The following is a 20,441-nucleotide window of genomic DNA, read 5'->3' on the forward strand; positions in this document are numbered from 1 at the left end:
TGAGGATGGCTTTCAAGCAGGTTTCAACTCTGTGTCCCGCACTCCCTGAAGCATCCCAGTCTGTCGCCTCCGCCAAACACACCATATCTACAGTGCCACTGGGAATCTTTGAAGAAGTTTCTGATGGCGCCCCGAAATCACACGCAATTAGACAGAGCTCTGTGGTTATCTGACGCCGGCGTGCTCTCCGCATCCCAATCATTTCCAATTACAGAGAGCCAGCTCATTAAGGAGGGGAGCGAGATAACGATGAAAGGGTTGCCATTACCTTGATTGGACAATAGGCAGGGATGACAAGCGTGGCTCCGTCCCCGTCCGAAGAATGACAATGTCAGTGGTGACGGTGGAGGTGGTGGTGGAGGTGGTGGTGGAGGTGGTGGTGGTGCCGGGCCAGATCCCATTCAGGTCTGGGGACTGATGAGGGATAGATAGATGGATAGATTCTTCTTCACTGCCCCCGACCTCCCCCCCTCACCCTCCCCCCCCCCGCCCCCCATGACCGCACACACAGTCACACACACAGTCACAGTCACACACATACACACACCCTGCCTCTCATCCCATCACATCCACCTTCCACTCCGTGACCCCCCCCCCCCACCTCTACCTCCCTCAAAAAACACCACCACCCCAAAAAAAGCATTCTGCCTCCGCCCCCCTCTTTCTCTCTGTCTCTGTCTCTCTCTCTCTCTCTGTCTCTCTCTCTCGGTCTCTCTCTCTCTCTCTCTGGCCCACTCGCTTTATCTCTCTCTCTCCTTCTCCCTCTACCTCTTATTCTCTCTCTCTCTCTCTCTCTCTCTCTCTCTCTCTCTCTCTCTCTCTCTCTCTCTCACTCTCTCTCTCATGCTCTCCTTTCCAAGTATAACTCAGCTAAACTGAATGTGCACATTTGAACCATTTTCAAGGATATCTTCTAAAAGGCAAATATCAATAACAAAAGGCCACTTTTTTTCCAGTCTCACAGACACAATAGATGATGCACTGGTGTTAGCCGTATCTCTCGATACTTATTATAGATATAGCATGATGGAAATTTTAATAAAATCATGGCACAAAAAAAACGTGTTGTGAGTACAAAACTACGTAGCGTAGATAAAGATGTCAACTCGAATAACTGTTGTCTAGAAACCGCGGGACATGGGAACAGCATTCATTACGATTCAAAGGTAGATTTCTCATCGCAATGATTACATGATCCTCATCTTTGGAGACAAGGGGCTGGCCGCTCGGGTCTCCTGAGTCAGGTGTCATTTTTATGAATCATATCGAGGAGAATGCACTGCCTCAACCTTCTAGTCTTCTCTGCTACATACAGTTACAGTAAAACACTGTTCAATGTTTCAAAAGGACATCCTTTCCTGCCGTTGGTCCGACTGGAATTACTTCTTCTTCACCACCTTGGTCTTTTTTATATCGTCTTTATACGGCCTTTACACTTAATATTACAGGCTGCGATAACAAACAGTTATCAAATAAAAATGGCCTTGCATCAAGCAATGAGCTGAAATAACCCTCTCTGACCATCCCCCCCTCCCCTTGCCCACCCTCCAAACACCCATCCGCACACACACACACACACACACACACACACACACACACACAGACACACACACACACACACACACACACACACACACACACACACACACAGAACTTTCGCACAGGCACACACATGCACACACACACACACACACACACACACCTATACACACAGGCACACACACGCAGACACGCGGCATCTAAAAAACGTCCCTTAGCTGGGATAGCTGACACCGGAGGCTTTTAATTCCAGTGTAAATACAAATACTCTTCCAGACGGCCATCAATTATGCATGATGCTAATTGAGTTTAGCGTCGTGCTTTTAGCAGGGCTGCGGGGGGAGGGGGGGGGGGGGGGGGGGGGGGGGCCTTGGGTCGTCCCTGAAACCAGAACCCTGCGTGCACAAAATGCAGCACTTACAGACAGACATACCTACACATAGACACACATATGGGAATGGACCCCCACAGGCACGCAACCCACGCAGACACGCAGACACACGCTTGCATCCAGGCGCACACGTGCCCACCCACACGTCATTGGCAAATGCTGAAACACTGCTCACATGCTCAATATTAAACAGAAACACAGACTTTTACCTCTGAGAAAGTGTGGGATACAGAATCAAAGTGGGCCGTGTGGACATGTGAATCACATAGACTGACACACACACACACACACACACACACACACACACACACACACACAGAAAACATACATCGAGTATCGACGTTGATGCCTTGCACCCATCAGACGGCCGGTTGTTTTATCGCCCAGGTGAGGAGTTCACTTTTTTCTCACTGGGAAGACAGTTGTAAGTCACTGAACTGTTCAGTGCAATACAGACGCAGAGCAATGATAGAAGGGAAAGACTTCCCCCCCCCCCCCCCCGCTGATGGATGTGCTTGGCAGAGGTACGGGACTGTCTTGGCCGTCGGCTCTACAGGATATTAGCACAGTCCATCATCAATGGCCTCTGTGAAAGAGCAACAGCAACAACAACCCCAGCAACAACAACAACAGCAGCAGCAGCAGCAGCTCCAAGAACACAAAGCAGAGCCACACAGCGCGTATACAGCTGCACCACAAGGACATCTCGTGTACTTCGCCGAGCCAATTGGTGGCTGTTCCGCCAGTCGCACACAAACTTCTCTGTCAGGCGGGAATTCGCCTTCCATCGAGTTTCACATCATCCTCTTTGGGGTATTATGGTCTTCCAGACTGCCTGTGTGTGTGTGTGTGTGTGTGTGTGTGTGTGTGTGTGTGTGTGTGTGTGTGTGTGTGTGTGTATACGTGCGTGCGTGTGTGTATGTGCACACACATGCGCACGTGTGTGTGTGTACATGTGTGAATGTGTGTCTGTGCACGTGCTTGACTGTGTGTGTGTGTGTGTGCGTGTGTGCACACGTGTGTGTGTGTGTGTGTGCACGTGTGTGTGTGTGTGTGTGTGTGTGTGTGTGTGCGGTTTGTGTGAAGCTGGATTAGATCCCCTCTAAAAGGACTGTTTGTTTTACAGCTGATTACGGCTGACGGCCACGGGGCTTAATCTGGTACTTAGCTCCCTGTATCAGCTTGGACTCCTCCCCACACCTCCTTCCCCCCTGCACCAGCGCTCCATCCCTCCCTCCCATGTATCCTTCTTCTTAGTCACAGTCTTCTCTCTCTCTCTTTCTATCCTTTGCTTCCAAATTACTTATTCACTTGTGTGTGTGTGTGTGTGTGTGTGTGTGTGTGTGTGTGTGTGTGTGTGTGTGTGTGTGTGTGTGTGTGGGGTGTGTATCTGTATGTGCGCCTTTGTGTTTGTACGTGTGTGTCTGTGCCTGCAGGCATAACGTTGGTTTGTGTGTCTGTGTGCATGTGTCTGTGACTGTGTGTGTGTGTGTGTGTGTGTGTGAGTGTGTGTGTGTGTGTGCGTGCATGCACACACTTGCTTTGTGGGGACAATAGTGAGAGTGTATGTTAAACAGGATGATGGTATTGCACCAGATGAGGGTCATGCTGCGCGTCTTACAGGTCAAATCCTGTTAGCGGGGAGAAAGGATCAGGGCTTTAGCCAGATTCGGCCTTCCCAAAAAAACCCTGCTGCAATGCTCACTGCAGCAGAGCAATATGGGTACTGGGGACGATCTGTGTGTGTGTGTGTGTGTGTGTGTGTCTATTTATGCCATCAGAACAAATGGTTTAAATACTGTGTGTGTGTGTGTGTGTGTGTGTATGTGTGTGTGTGTGTGTGCGTGCGTGTGTGTGTTTATGCGAGGTTATGCAGGGACACATGGTAGGAATACACTGTGTAAAGTGTGAATGTGTTTATGCAAGGTTGTGTGGGGAGCGAACGGCACAGTATGAAGCAGGAAAGAAAAGAGGGCATTCAGTGTGTGACTTAATTGCGTGGCACAGCGAGAGGAGGAAAGAAGAAAGGAAAAAAGAAAGATCAAAAATGTGAATCAACATACATACCGAAGAGATGACACGCAGAAAGATGTGTGAGCAACAAAAGTAGACCACAGGGACCAGCCGCGCGATTCAGATGCTTGGCTAAACGGTATCACTTGTGAGTTAGAAAATAATGATTGTTCCCCGAAAATGAGGGTTTTCCCTGGTGACGAGTTTTGTTACTCTTTACCAAGAAACCCAAGAAACAGAAACTATTACTCAAGAAACAGCATCTCTTACAGTGGCTAAACTATATTTAGATGAGTGCTCCCTCAGGTGTTAAGCATTGCGTTGAATTGGTCTAGTGACAGTGGTCAGTCACACACACACACACACTCTAAAACAGAGGCAAACTCTGTTGGAGACGTGCCGTGTTTTTGCCGCAACTATGAGCTTATGCTCCCATTGGTTACATCCCATACGTCTGTCAATGATGATAACTGGGAAGTCACATAATGAGAGTGCTCATAATGTGAGCATTATTTGATGCATCATCTATATAGACTGTGTACTGTTGTCACTTACAATTGATGAGTACTGAATCACATGTTGTGATGCTATATTTATTAGTAAGGAGAATGATGTACAATGCCATCAGAAAGCATAATAAAAGAATTGTTGATACATATTACTTTCAACTACTTTTTGTTTGACTGGGTTGTCTGGTCTCAGATTTCATAAAAATTTTGCAATAACATATAATGAGGTGTACTCATGATGTCCTAGCATCACTTGTAAACTTGAGATGTGGAGAGAGAGAGGGAAAGAAAGACAGACAGAGAAAGAGACAGATGGCCAGCGACTCAAACAGGCAGAGAGAGTGTGTGCCTGTGTGGAAAGCTTTCAAAAGACGAAGGAGCTGGAGAAAAGAACCAGCACACGACCAGCTTCACACGCTAGCTTGCTAGTCAGTGAACTAGCATCAGGGCTCAGCACTCAACCCCAGAAGGTTATTGGACATGCTCGCCATCCTCTCCTGTTTTCTCTTTCCCCCCTTTTCCCTCCTCAGGCCCGCCTCCCGTCCCCCGTCCTCCTCCCTGGTTCTGCAGCCTCCCTGGGGGGATGTGGTTTCTGAAAGGTTTCTCCATGTCTCCAATCCCGAGATCTCATCGTGTCCAGGCCGAAGAAAATATATCCGCATGTAACTGAAGAGGCCAGAGGGGGACAGCAGGTATTACGTGATGGCGAGAGGGAAGCTTGATTCAATGGCGAAACAGTGAAATTGCCCACTCCCCCCACGAAACAAACCAAAGCAGGTTAATGGTGAAGGAGATGGTGTTTGGTGCATGGCAGTCCTCTCTAGTAGCTATGGGCACTCAAAGTGCACTTTATGACTCACACTCACATCCCCCTCCACCCACCCCCCTACACACACTCGCACAGCCAGTCTTGAAATAAGGGGTTAGGTCGGGTGTCTTACTCAAGGACACTACGAAACTTAAACCTGCCCTAACCTTTTTCCCATTAGCAGCCTCTAGTGGCTTGAGTTGTAGCTACAGTTATAGCTATATCATTTTCAGATGACAGTTACTGTTGTCCATGGTGGGAGGGAGGACTTTTAAATACAAATGCCATGGATGGATTGACTCATGGATGGCCAGGTTTTATTATTGAGGGTCTCTCTAGTTCAGGTAGTTTTTAATGGAGCAAATAGCTGAAAGTTAGATAGTTGAGGTTTAAACCAAAAAGGAAAATCAAACCAGCAAACCTAGAAGAAGCCCTGTTATACCTCCTGAACTGAATTTTCTCCTGAACAGGCCTATTATCCTGAAATGGCCTATTATCCTGAAATGAATGAATGAATGAATATTCTTAAATAATAGGGTTTAAAAGACCAAGGCATTAATTCATGTAGCTATGAAGGATATTATGACATTTTTCTAAATTAATTTGCTCTTTTTGTATGTCTGCCACCACCAGCTAACTGGCTACTTTAATCCCTTTCTTTCTGTGGTAGTTTATGAAGATTGAATATAATTAATTTTAATGGGCAACTAACAACATGAACTAAATCTAATCCTGAATCAAATTGAATCAATTTGACCCATTAAGCTAATAAAAAAAAAAAGTGTTTTTTGTATTTGTATTGCATGGACACATAAAAAAAGAGATTACTTTCACTGCCTTAAGAAAAAGACAGGATTCAAGGCATTATATTGAAGCTGTATTGCACAACTCAGATGCAACTGAAAGGAAGGCCAACTGAATTGAAAACCAACCAAACACTATAACACAAGGTTCAAATTATGTACTAAAACATAGTGTCTGGGAACAGCACAGAACACACCATCTTGAGAGTAACAAGAGACTGGAAAGAAAATATTGGCCAAAAGTGCCACCAACGTAAAGCTAGGAGTAATAAAAGTGATGGTATTAATCTGTATGAAATAACAGTAGTCTGGTTTGAATTCATTACACAGCATACGATTCAAAGATTTTAATTGAATGTACTGGGGGAAATTGGCTCTGTAAACCATGGGTCCAACAGTGTGTTAAATTACATCTTGTGATGCTGGCCGTTATTATGTCAGCTACAAGTTGTGTTTCATTTATGCCTTTCTAAAGGTCGTAATACAGCCTGGAATGAGTAAGGCTGTGTTATATATATTAAGAATAAAGGAAAGCAGAAGAACAAGGAAAGCAGTGCACTTCTAGACGTCATCATATTTAAGTTTCCATAAATGCCTCTCCACAAGGCATCAAATGCAGAGATCGAACACTGTCAAGGACTCTACCAAAACCACTAGCTCCCTTGCATCCTGCATTTCTTTTGTTTTGAATGATACAATCCCAAAGACCACGACAACCTTGTCATACAATGTCTTTATTTGTGTGTAAACAATATCTTGAGGAGTATCAGCCAGGTTCTGGATAATTTGTGAACATGAATATTTAGTCACAAAATTAGAACATGATGCTGAAATGAAGAAGATATTTCAACTTCTTTTCCCCTCAGCTGTTCAGTTGAGGAATATTCAGAAGAAACTAAATGCTTTGATTTGCCTGAATAATTTCACTCCTTTGAGTGGCTCTCCCAGTTGAATGTATTATCTTTCTTGCTGAAGACATCTCAGGAAAAAAAAAAAAAGACTGATCACTGATTGAACAGGTACATTTGTTAAATAAAAGTCATCAGGGAAAACAAATTTGCTTATTTCTTTTTCTTTATTAGAATCTGATTGAAGGCCTTGAGAATTTGTGGAAATTGACCACCCTGGCCATGATTTTCATGAATAACAAGGCCTTTATTGACCAGCTCCATCCGTTACCTTCATTCAACCCACTAGTCTCAGTAGGTGCAGCGTTTTCACTGTAAGGTGCTGGATGTCAGTGTATTTTTATGCGTTAGTAGGCCATTATTCAGCAGTGTGTTGCATGTAACTAGGGTTAGAACATAGAGAGTGTGTGTGTGTGTGTGTGTGTGTGTCTCTCTCTCTAAGATTTGGACATAGAATTGTGTTGTCCAGAGGCTTAATAGGTTAGTAGGTCATCAAATTATTAAATATGTAACAAGAGAAGCGTTGAAAAAATAACCCTCTTTTAAAACAATAAATAAGAACGTTTCTTCCAGCGGTCACAGGAATAGTGTTAAAAGCACAGTAGTGCAACTCAATTAGTCACGTACTTCACATCGACGACAAATATATTTACAATTAAGACAAAAATAAACACCTTGGAAAAAAAAAAATTAAACCTAGTACATTCTGAAACACAGACGAGCTGCTAACAGAGTTGGATCAGGTGAACACATTGTAACGGGATGTTTTGACAAGCCGGCAATTCACTATAATATATTTGGACGGAAATGTCCAAATGAATGCAACTTAAAATGCAAGCCAACAGAGCACCAAATACAAACAGAACAGCACCATCTTTGGTCAAAATAGGTTATTGCAACGGGGTGGGGGGGGGTCTCAACTAGGCAACAAGTCATGACACTCACTACAGGAACCCCCCCCCCAGCATGTAGCATCACTTGGCATTCATTTGCTCAGACGGTGCAACAAAATATGTTCGACTAGAAATGGTGCTGTCCCGGAAAATTTAGCGTTTGGGGACTCTGTAATCCGCATCGAAAGGACTCTTCAACCACGAAGCTTCAACGTAATTTCATGGCAGAGGCACCAGTGTGAGTCCCCAACCCTTTCTCTGGGCATATCGGCAATGTAACATCTCCAACCGCGCATCATGCGACTTGTTCCACTAATTGGGATTTGCAGGGACAATAACACACACACCGCAGAGCCACCTAACCCTTTGGATGCGCTTAAAGGCTGGGAATGCTAGGTTCCCCCCATGCCCCCCCCCAAAAAAAAACAAATGTACAGGTCAGTGCCAAGACTTACTTGTGTGCATTTGCGGTTTGACTTGGTGCCCGTGTTTATGCCGTTTGACTGTATGCGAATTCATCACACCGTTCCTTCACATCTTTCTTCCACAACCGCGTTCCCCTTGTTAAGGCTTTAAAGCTGCTTCAGAACAAAGTGGGTCCCCAGGGCCTAATTCGACTGGAAAACATCACAGCATAGCTGGAAACCTTGCCATTGCTTCTAGCATAGGCATTTCTTCTCCCCGCCCTCCCTCGCCCTGCGACGTTCCTCTCAGATGTCTGTTTGAAACGGAGAAGTAAACACCTCTCCCAAGCTTTTTTTTTTTTTTTTTTGAATCCCTTCAGGGTTTTTTTGTTACTGGCACAAATTCGCTTGAGTCATTTCGATTTTCAGAGTTCAGTTATTTTGTCCCACGCAAAGCATTCCGACAAATAGCCTGGTGAAAATGTCCAAACATTGAAACGGTAATGGGAAATTCGGATTGATAATTGTTGGCCGTGTCATTTCTTAAGACTATATAACAGAGCTCACTGGCTGTTTGCTGTGACTGTGGACTGCGTCCTGGTCTGAAGGACTCAGAAAGGAGAGCCAGGCGAAGGAGTTTAAAATGTTTAAATAAATAAAAGCCTACAACTGGCACAATATTTTGAACGCACGTCTGAAAAACTCCACTCATAGCAGCCGAGGTCACACACAAGACACCCATCTTTCCCTCTCCTTTTGTCTTTCCAGAAATGCATGACTAAAGAAAAAAAAAAAATCACGAACTGAAAAAAAATATTAGAGGAAAAGTGAGATAATCTACGATTTGGGATTTAAATAAATATGATTTTATAGGTTGTTTTTTTTCGTTTTCTTTCTTTAAAGCTGTCTGTCCTCCGTTCGGTTCTGTTGCCCCCGGCTGGATCCTCCTCGGGGGCGGGGATATCGAGGTGGGACAGGAGGAAGTGGGGATGGGTTCTTGGACGTGGGAGAGAGGCGGTCTTATGTGTAGTTCTGGAGGGGCTGGCTGACCCTCATGCAGGCCCAGTAGAAGGCCCGGCCCAGGGTGAGCAGTGCCAGCAGCAGCATCGCCGCCCAGGAGGCGTAGATGCCCGGGTAGGTCTGGGCCTTCACCCATGTGCCTGCCTGGAGGGGGGTGGGGGGAGGGGGGAGATGGACACAGACAGGATGTATGGACAGCTCAGAGAACATGGTTCTGGAGGGATCTGATCTAAACTGATGGAGATGTTGTTGCAAAATAAACAAGTGTTTGTGATCCCCAAGTTCAGGGTGCGCTTGGAGGAACAGAAGAGGGCCAGCCACCTAAAGCGTCTTCACATGGAGATGTTCCTGTGTTAGCAAGCATACAGTAGATTGCAGTGTAGACTGTCTCTTGCTATAGAGTAAATGGGCTGTTAAGCTGGAATTAAAAACCTACTGATAACTGCATTCTCAAAATACGGCCCCCCCCCCCCAAAAAAAAAAAGAAATCTGTTCTGCAGACGAGAATAGAGAGAGGTTTGGTTAATTCGAAAACAAATTGAAAACCTACTGGTAACTACATCCTCAAAATACACCCCAAAAGTTCCCAACCCAAACAAATATATAAAAATCACCTCTGCAGGCTAACGTAGTGACGTTTGTGTCTGTTCGAAAACAAACAAACGTACGTGTACGTGCGCGTGTCTGCCTCTCTCTCTCCCTAGTGGAAACACCGTTGTACCGTTGTAAACTCTGTACCTGGGCCAGGAGGGAGCTACTTGCAGATTCTGTTTATCAAAGGAGAATTAACCACAGGAAAAATACATAGCCGAGTTGCTGTGGGAGACAACCCTGATCCAAGAAATGAATAAATAGCGGTGAAAATACGCTGCAAAATAAACGTTCTCCAAACACCCTGGAGGTTAGTTTGTCTGCGGTGCTCCAGTAAATGTAGTGTGAAGCCTGCGATTAGTCACTCGGCACTCAAGGGCATAACATTCTCCCTGACAACCGTCGTTGGGGACCTCCGACAGTGACACAAATTATTTGCTGGCGTTTGCCAGCAGTTCACTTAAGTTTGTTTCAGGAGAAACACAACCTCGACCGTTGGTTTAGTTTACCATCCGTCCGACAGGGGGACGCATACGGTAGACGTCTGGGAAGCATGCAGGAATCAAGGTGTCAAATGCTTTTAGGAGATCATTCATACACTTATTATTACTCCTATTGGGTTGTAATTTTGCAGTGACTGCAATTATCTGTGTGCATCCTTTTTGTCATACTGGCCCTCTTTACAGCCCACAGCTAGCTGAAATTCATGATTTGTCACAATACGCTGGCTATAGGGACAGAGTGGATGGCAATGCAGTACGAAAACGCTCCAGCTATCAGTTACTCGTCATTCAATATTTCTCCCTTCATTCTGAATGCGGGGGAATAAAAGAGGAGGGTGTAAACTCACCATCAGTCCAGCGCTCGCAATGGAGAACAGCAAGCATAGAAGAAAACACCACAAGCTCCGCCTCCGAGGGTACCTCTGACCAATAGAGGAGCTGTGTGTGTGTGAGGGGGGAAGGGGGGGGGGGTGAGTAGGGAAAGGGAGGAGAGAACAGATTGGCACATGCACAATAGCTCCACCGGGCATACAACAGCACCCTTTCAATGGTCCCTTTCACTACAAATTATCTTTGTGTTGAATACTACCTAAATCCAATACATTAATCCAGTATTTAAGTCAGATTCAATTATACTATTGTATTCAAATGATTCAGAAAATTGAGATTGACATTAAGTCATACGAGCAAGTCAAATTCCAAAGGATGGCATTAATGGTGTAAAGGAGCTTAGGTGTAGCGTGATCGCTCCACAAAGCGACTTAAAAGTATATATATTAACACTTTCCAATAGGGTACATTCATGTACCACGAGTTAAGGCAGTAGTAGACATTAACTCAGTTAACGTATGTCTAGTAATCATTTACCAATGTGTTCATGTTTACTAATTGTGTTCATGTGAACTAAGTTAATGGTTTTCATGTTAACCAAGGAATTAACTTAACACATTTAACCCACTAACCCAGACCTTTATGCCAATCGTATATTACCATCGCATGTAACAGGAATGGTACGGGAATGTGGTTTGGAGCTCAAGGAGAAAAACAACCCAAGGCTCTAACCCACAAAACAGACATTTTCCCCCACAGGGATTGTTAACCCGGTGACATTTATGAAATGTGTGTAAACACTCATAAAGGTCACTGGGAGGGCTGTGGTTGAGGGGGGTCGGGGGGGGGGCATTCGTTTAATCTCCAGAACAGGTGACACGTTCGGATTTATAGAGTGAGCGCACGTAGACCTGCGCTCTATCCTGCAAGATAAATGTACCCTAGATGTCAGCAAAGGGGTGGAGCAAAAATAAATAAAAATAAATAACTATATGTCCATTATTATGTCCTGAAGATCCCAAATATCCCAAAACACTGCTCTTCAGGAAATGTATAAATGTGCCAAACATATTGGCGGGGTGTCTTTGGTCGAGTTGGTGTGCAAGATGGTGTACGGCATCCAGCATCCAAGTCCCAAGGCACCCATGTTAACATGGAAATACGTCCCAGTGTGGTGGTATCGTCTGCCTTTAATTTCACCATCAATGAGGCGCTGGGGAGGGACTCGAGCCAGGACCACCTGCTCCTCGACAGCACGGCGCAGAACACACACACACAGGCTGACAGATGAGCAGCGAGACATAGAAAAAAAACATAGCGGCGGACCGATAGAGCCAAAGTTTGGGCGACTCGGTTATAGCTCGCTCTCTTCATCTGCAAACTTTTATTACAGCTACGCTTGATGTGGAAAAGAGCGAACGTTGATTGATTTCCGTTGCACCTCTGCAAGCGTCAGCGAGACGGTTGCAAAACCTCCCCCTCACCCCCCCATCCCATCCCATCCCCATCCGCCCCTCCTCACAGCGAGCGCAGTAGAAAGGCAGCTAGGAGCTGTCTAGAGATTTCTGTTTGTTCGCGTGTAAATCCCGGGCGGGATCAATACTCAGGCAGCGGAAGAGCCAAGACTTCAAAGCGTATGACTCTTGAATGGAGGATTCGCCGTGCTGAAGAGTGGGACAACAGCTCCCCTACAGGAAGGCGTGCGCGTGTGCACCTTCTCCAGCTGTTTAGCGCGACTCCTGCACACAGCACGCGGGGTGTCAAAGCCTTGACCCGCGCAATGATTGCATGAATCCATCGGGAAGCTCTGGGGGGGGGGGGGGGGGGTCGACGGGTGGGGCGTGTGAGATGCGGTTATGGATGAATGGCTCATTGCTACTTACACTTTCCTGCAGTGCGGGCAGCGGGCCAACGTCCTGTCAGTAAACTCTGTCCACTGAGAGAGAAGGAGGACATCTTTAGATGGGTGACGCTACTTGACGAACAAGAGTCGTGGCGTTTGCTCTAAAAAATACATTCAACATTTCTAGGAGCTAAGAGATTTAGTCACTTCTATTTTAGGCCAACGTTTTAAGCTCGTAACGCATTCCCGTAGAGATCCAACACATGAAAGTGGAGAATATTAGGACTTTTTTTTCAAAACTTTTCAAAATTAAGTTGCAGCGTGCAACTTAAAATCGCTGCAGCTGCATCCTTTCCCCAAAGACAATTGATTTAGAGATACAAATATTGATTGATTGAGCTGTGGGGAGGGATTGATTTTATTGTTCTAGACAAAAAGAGTGATGTGATGGCTGCGGTGATGAAATTGCAAATTCATGTGAACAAAAGTGATGGCTCAGTAGAATAAGTTGCAATAATGCACGGCAAGATCTGCATGGAGAAAATCCACAATGCATTACTTTTTCATTGAGCAGACGTCCTCACGCAAAGCGTCTCACGAGTGTGGCTTGAAACCATACAATCAAAATTGCAATTACATCAAAAAGCGGTTAACTGCTTAATAGGCATGTTCCTTAAAACAAGTGTTGGCATGGGGCAGGCCTTGAATTTACCGCCTTAAGGAGGTGTGTGTTTAGTACAGAGTGTTGTGGAGGGAAGGGGCCTACCAGGAAGGTGTTGCTGCAGTGTCCACAGGAGACTCGGGCCCCTGCAGGCTGGGGGTCCGGACTGGCCGGCCCAGGGTGCACCGGGCCTAGGTTGATTATCCTTTTACTGGGACACACACACACACACACACACACACACACACACACACACACACACACACACACACACACACACACACACACACACACACACACACACACACACACACACACACACACACACGTTAGAAATGCCTACGAGGCATTGCAACTTTGTTTTGTAGATAAGAGATCAACTACACAGGTTTCATGTGAACTCCTGGACAGTGCAGACTTCCCGCTTGCGAAGCGTGTGACAGATCAGACCAGCTGTCAAGCCACTGCCTCTTGCAGCCTCAGGCAGGACTTTTGTTTAGCTCTTGTATCTAAAAGAATTATATCGCTTTTGTCGCTCGGAAGCCATGCTTCAATCACAGAAGGGGCCAACGTGGCTTTTCAGTGATGCAATGGCACTACAATACCCATGAGCCTAATTAGTGATAAGTCAAGTCAGTACTGATGTTAATATAGTGCTACCATTCCCTGTTTGGATTTTTTCTGATAAATATGCTTCACCAAAGCATGGCTGAGGTGCAGCTTTAACAACAACAACAACAACAACAACAACCCTTAATTTAGTCATATTGTGAGCAAATTGAAAACTCATTAGAAGTAAATATAATTATTGCTCCTTCTAGCTTCCAATGGCCAACAAGCAACGGTTCTTCAAAGAAGGAGTGTACCATGCGTTAATGATCTTCAAGGCTATTGATTATGTTTTGCTCTTTCAAAGGTTTGGCCAGAAACGTTTTGTAATATATGAAAGTGCACTTCTTGGTTTATTGTACTTGACAATTTCAATAAATTACTATGAGCCCGTGGCAGAATCCTGTTCTTTTCCAAGTTGTACAGTGTGCTTAATGTAATACACAAATACAAATAAACATTGTAAGATAAAGGACTACTGCACCTTTTTACATAGAACGCATATGTATCCCGATCTCCCTACACCACAAAATTGCCCGAATGGCTTCGGGGGTGAAAGACTTTAATGGCCTATTTGCTGTTTGAGAGATTTCAACTGAATCAGATACTTGTCATAACCGAATACAGCACTAGGTCGAGCCAATTGTCTGTGCACTGTGCAGCGATGTGTCATCACCGTCATTACCATTGAACTAGGACAGGAACAAAAGCATATATTTTTGCCTCACTTCCTAGTTGAATCCCTCTGTCTTTCCAAGTTATTGCAGGCAACACATGAGCTATCTTTAGACCTTCCCTACTGCATTTGTTTTCCTTAATTGCACATTAGCAATTACAATAAAGGATACTTTTCTGTGGGGACGTTTACACCTTTAAGAATCTTTCCACAACGACTTATCGCTTCTCAACGCCAAACTACATCCTCCGTTTCCCTCTTTCAAAAGGTGCTAAGCATCATGCAGGGCTTTTTTTTCTTTCATGACCTTCATCATGTGATGAAGAAGCAGTCACGCGCCTTGCATTGTTCTAGCCCCAGAAAAAACCTCTGATAGACAGGTCACATGTACTGACCGCGTGGACAGGCTTATAAGGCCAAGATATGGCTGGAAAAGACACACGCTGATGCATTCTCTCTCGTCTTGTGCCACTCACAGTCTACAAGGTCAGTAGACAGGTTTTCATAAAGGACATACTGCACTTTGCAATTCCCAATCAGAACTCCACCCTTCCTCGGTTTCTTCCAGCCAACATTAACCACTTTCATTGATTAACTTCTTATTAACATTGTTATCAGGCCCGCGTTGCTTTGAGCCATGGCAACATGGAGCTCTCAGGTGCAACACTCTGATCCCACGAGATCTTTCGCAGGCTGTGGGACACAGAGCGCACTGCAGAACATTTATTGTTGAAGCCTAGAAAAAAAAAAATTCTCTGTGACACAAAAGCGCCAAGGGAAACGCTTTGTTCCCGCTGATAGCGATTACAGAACAACCACCCCCAGCTTCTAAAAAGCATTCCTTGTTATCAGGGTCTGATAGTTATTTGTGCGTAACGGGCCAAAAAAAACAGCTATCATTATGTTTGAACATTCTCGCAGATGTATGGTCCTTTGAATTGATCAGACCATCTTGTGCACAGCGCCCCCTATTGCTGACTCAGGGTCATGTCAACACGATCCAGGGCAGGGTCCCAGTGTGTCTGCCAAGGACACACTGGAGCCTTCAGCCATGCTTTATCGTCTTCCTCATCACTACAAATGACTGATGTCCACACTTACCATAACATGCATGTCCAAAAAACTACACAAATCAACCGGTGCTCTCCCTCTCACACACGCAAACAGACGCACAAACACAAACCAGTACGGCCGGGGACAGGCGATCCGCTGGGAGGTGACTTTGCAGATGAGCAGACAGTTGCAGGGGCAGCGGACATACTTCTTCCCAGCCGGGGCGTTCTTGATAGGCTATGAATGGGGAAAAGAGGAGGAGTGACAGAGAGAGAGGTGAACAGAGAACATAGGAGGAAAAAGAGAGGTATATTAGGGAGTGAAACATTATAACATGGCCAATTCACCAACAATCCTTAAGGAAGTACAGTGAAATCTCTTTCACCACAATCTGACTCTGTTTCGATCACGACGACTCAAGCCATCACCAACAACTCCTGGTGTACTAACATGAACCAGACAGAGATAGGCAATTGTTGGTACTTTTGCATGAAACAAGCTTTAGCATAACGGCGGCAAGTTATTGCACATATCCAGATCTCTGCATATATATAGAGGGAGCAAAATAATGGCTCATCCTGATAACCAACCCAACAGGACGACTCTGTCACTTTAATTTAAAGCTTTAATGTGCTTCTGGACAACAATGGAACTCTACACCCTCCGACCGGACTGCCCAGGGTACCTCGTGAGCAGGGAGAAAATCCCTGGTTGCCTATGGTAATTAAATTTGGAGATGGTGCGCAAAAATAAATAAATAAATGAGAGTGTCATGCCGTCATGCAATTCCAAAAGAAACCCAGGTTTAACAAGAATTAGTGAATCACTTAATTAACATTTTTCCAACACATTAAACAGCCACTGCTGTGTGCATGTTGGCGATTACAATGTGGGCAGAAAGATAGTCGATCACCCTGTGTGTGAGTGGGCGTGCATGCATGCGTGCATGTATACTATCAGCTAAAACCAGGGTTTGACAAAGTGTTTTTTTTTCGACTAGAATATACAATGTAGCCATCCGTTTTGGTACGAAATCCAGTATTTATTCATTTCCACATGCAATATATTCGTTCACGCATGCCTTTATAGTAAAGTATAGTAAGCCGTTATAGTAACAAACAACATGATTGTGTGAAAAATAAATTCCACTCCCTTCGTATGCTTCAATAAAATGTACTTTTGTGGGGCCACTGGAAACCTCTACTGCAGTTAATGCAAAGGCACATTTCTTATCTATAAAAACGTATAGACAGCTGGGATAGAACCATAAACTAACATCTTTTGCCAAGCATTTAAGACTGTGATTACTCTTTTAATGCATCACCCGATCAACAGACTGCAGCCTACAGCCTCGATTGATTCTTCACTCATTACTAATCTACTGTTGTTTTATCACTTAATCTTACATAACCATGCATTTTTTTTCTTTGCTACCATCATATGGAAATTAAGCTACATTACATTTCAGGAATGTCTTATTTCAGAACGACTCGTCTGTCAGGGGATTGCGGTAAGAGGGAGTGAAACTAGTGATTTAAAGCTATTATGTAGAGACGTGACGAGAGTCTCTGATAATCAATCCACCTTAAAGCTTGCAGAGGGTCCCCCCATTACGCTAGCTGCTCCTTTTACAGCTGCCTAGTCCAATCGCTAGACACAGAAACACTTTTCCATGGCAATCATGTCAGAGTAGCCCTAAATACATAACTACTAATGGGCTGATTACAATAAATTGAAGAATCACTCTGATTAGACATTTCCCCCAACCACCACCACCAGAGAAACCAAGAACAACCAATGGGGAAAAGAGAGCGAGGCGATAGGAGAGGTAAGCCCGGCTGCGTCTGATAAGGAAATAGATATGTGGTGCCCAGCCTGTTAAGCCCATAATGGACGGGAAAAGTTGTTAGTAGAAAGAGAGTTAAATACGGTGTTAGTAATAGCGGTAGTAGTAGTGGTCATAGAAGTAACAACCACATTTCAGCAGGACATTTTAATAATTTTGAAACCTATTTTTCACATGGATTGTGTTTTCGTTTCTCTTTTTGTTTGTGATGAGAAGCGCCAACACTGCCCCCTTGTGTACACATTAACGTGGCATGGAAGTGTTACTGCCGGCAAAGATCACTGCAAGTACTGTGCACAGATTTGTGAATCAATTCGTAGTAGTAGTAGTAGTAGTAGTAGTATTCTTACTGGTTGTTGGTCCCCCTCCCGTTAGTTTCACAAATCAGATTTTAGATTAATAGTCTAAAAGATTGATAGACAATGTCAAATCTGGGGGAACCGAGCCCTTCACTTTCTATCCCTTCATATATTGGACATTAAAACTAGTTTTGACCAATTGTGTGGCTAGAGGCAGGGTCTGTAGGTGCATATTTGGCTATTAAGAGCAAACACAAACTCAGCCAGCACTGGTAAACTGTAAAGTAAAAAAAAAAGGTGTGTATAAAGGTTTGAGAACACTTCATAGGCTCAAACTTTTTGAGGTAAAAAATCCCCATATTCAAATCCCCTACTGAAAGCTTTACCACTTGCGTGAATATGTTATGAACAAGTGAACAAGTCATTACACAGCCCCTTTGAGATTTGGGTTTCTGGCCCTGGCTTGTCTCCCCCCAAAAGGCCAGCTATAACATTGAAGAACTCCCAGATAATAATCCTACCGTGGCCTCGTTGCAGACGCCGCACTTGACCACATGCTGGTGGATCTTGCCCTCCACCGAGATCAAGCTCTGGCACACGCGGCAGCTGATGACGGGGGCGCTGCCGCTCTCCGGTGAGGTGAGCGGGGAGTAGGGCGGAGGGTCCTCCCCCAGGAGCACAGAGGGCTGGGTTGGACTGGGGAACGGCGGGAAGCCTGGGGGGACCCACAAAGAGCGACAGAGCGACAGAGAGACAGAGAGAGAGAGAGAGAGAGATATGAGATGAGATGTAGTGGAGCTATTCGAGGGATGGGGCTTCAAGGTTAGCTTGAAGATGAGTAATGAAACACAAGTTTACATGAGAGTTTTTGCTGCCATCTAACAAGGTTTAAAAGCCCTTCTTACAAGTTAAGAACATGTAATGTAGTCTAATCTCTGCACTTTACTCTGTGACAAAAAAAACTCTTTGCTTAATTACCCTTTATATCCTGGTTATTATAAAGTGCTTTTCATTCATTCAAATGTTGCTTGATTCAAACCAAACCACAATCTTTCATCAAACAATTAAATGCTCAATGATTATCAGTTTCTTTCTAAATTGTTCATTGGCAGCTCAGCTTTAACCTTCAGATGACAGCAGACTGCCGGATATGTAGTTAGAAGAAAGACACCTTGCACGTGTTGCAGAGATACGATGGGGATTGTGTAGGGAGGGAATTACAACAACAACAACAACTTGAAAAAAAGTTGAAAACTGCAAGTCAATTTATAAGGAAGATGATTCACCTGAGGCTTTCTGGAACTGGATTCACAGACATGCATTTATATTATTGTATCAGGTAGGAGGTACAGTGGACCTATGTGACAGCCATGGCAGCCATTTCAACTATTTTCAGTGCAGTCCGATGACTTTGCAACAGTGGGAGGAGAGTGGACACGAGGGCACAGAGAACACCATGGAAGGAATAATCAGGGATCCAGACTCACGAGGGACTGCTGCTCTTTGGCTAGAGTTAAGTCTCACGACAAGTGACCTCAATTGGGATTAACAAGGAAATGTGATTTGGTCCAGTGTATGTGAAAGGAGCTTTGTAAATATATTGCTGGCGGAATGCAGATAGGGTCTGTTGTTGGAACAAATGAGTGTGTAAACAGTCAGAAGAGGACAGAAGGGACACCTGTAGTCAAGTGGGACACACCTATTTTAATACTGTTACACAACAGTTGACCCTTGCAGATCCATGGGCCTTTCTGACAAGCTAAAGCGAAAATCTGAACGCAGGAAAGCGTAAGAATCTTGTGTGTATACGTATCCATACTCTTATGACCAAGCAATAATCAAAACATCCGGCAGCTAGGGAGGTTCAGTATTCAACCAAAATGTCAATCAAATGAGATTGCCATTAGTCTTTACAAGTCCTACAGCAATATGTCAAGCATCTCATCCGTCCTATCAACAGACCTTTTACAGTTACACATATGGCGTCCACATTACTGCGAACAGCACATTGTTACAATTGTAGCCATACAACAGATGGGCTGCATCACTAAATAGCCAAACAGGTATCATGCTGCCACGCAGAGCTAATGTGGAGTTAGCATAGCAGCTCGCTAGGTTACAATTTCTAACATCAAGGACCGAGTGGCTTAGATGAGCAAGCACAGCTGGATGTATCTGTTGTAAATCGTGCACCACATATACTCTCAGTAGTATCCTATGGTCTAAAGACAATTTCTCAATTTCGGGATGCTTGATACGAGCCACATAGATGCAACCTGGCCGGTTCTTTGTCGCTGTCAGAGCAGCTAAGCTAGCTGATGCTAACTAGGATGCCAAGTCAGTGGAGGAGGATAAGCTCGGGTGGCGGCGGGCGGAGCACCCGATGGATACTCACTTTGTGGTTTGTTGGGCGCACCGTAGGGTGCCGCTCCGGGAGACACCCCGCCGTTCCCGCTGCCGAGCGCACCATCTCCTAGATCTGACAGTAGCGGAGACCTCTCGCCGTCCGCCATACCGAGAGCAAAGGCGTGGGGAGTGGGGCCGTGGATTGTAACGATACGGTGTTGTATTGTTGTGTCGGAAATGCACGCGTCACATGATCACCCCACCACTACATCTGCTGCTGCGGTAATGATACGCGGAGGCGGTGTACGCCCCCAGCCCCAGTCGTCTTGGATGAGGATGCTCATGATGAAGCAAATATTATGGAATAGAAATGATATCGGATTCGGTTTGGCATTG

General features: G+C 44.9%; 1 protein-coding gene across 1 annotated transcript; it reads right to left on the reverse strand.

Annotated features, from left to right (window-relative positions):
- Positions 1–6,815: 6,815 nt before the first annotated feature.
- On the reverse strand, positions 6,816–20,273 carry LOC311361120 (type I phosphatidylinositol 4,5-bisphosphate 4-phosphatase-A). Its single transcript, XM_084481315.1, has 7 exons — positions 20,095–20,273; positions 18,221–18,414; positions 15,685–15,791; positions 13,322–13,427; positions 12,596–12,648; positions 10,730–10,820; positions 6,816–9,432 (listed from the first exon to the last, which is right to left on the reverse strand). The coding sequence occupies exons 1-7, from the start codon at positions 20,210–20,212 to the stop codon at positions 9,289–9,291; spliced, it is 813 nt and encodes a 270-aa protein (XP_084337441.1). The 5' UTR covers positions 20,213–20,273; the 3' UTR covers positions 6,816–9,288.
- Between the last annotated feature and the right edge of the window lie 168 nt (positions 20,274–20,441).

The sequence above is a fragment of the Micromesistius poutassou genome (assembly GCF_964030765.1).
Source record: "Micromesistius poutassou genome assembly, chromosome: 16".
Lineage (NCBI taxonomy): Eukaryota > Metazoa > Chordata > Actinopteri > Gadiformes > Gadidae > Micromesistius > Micromesistius poutassou.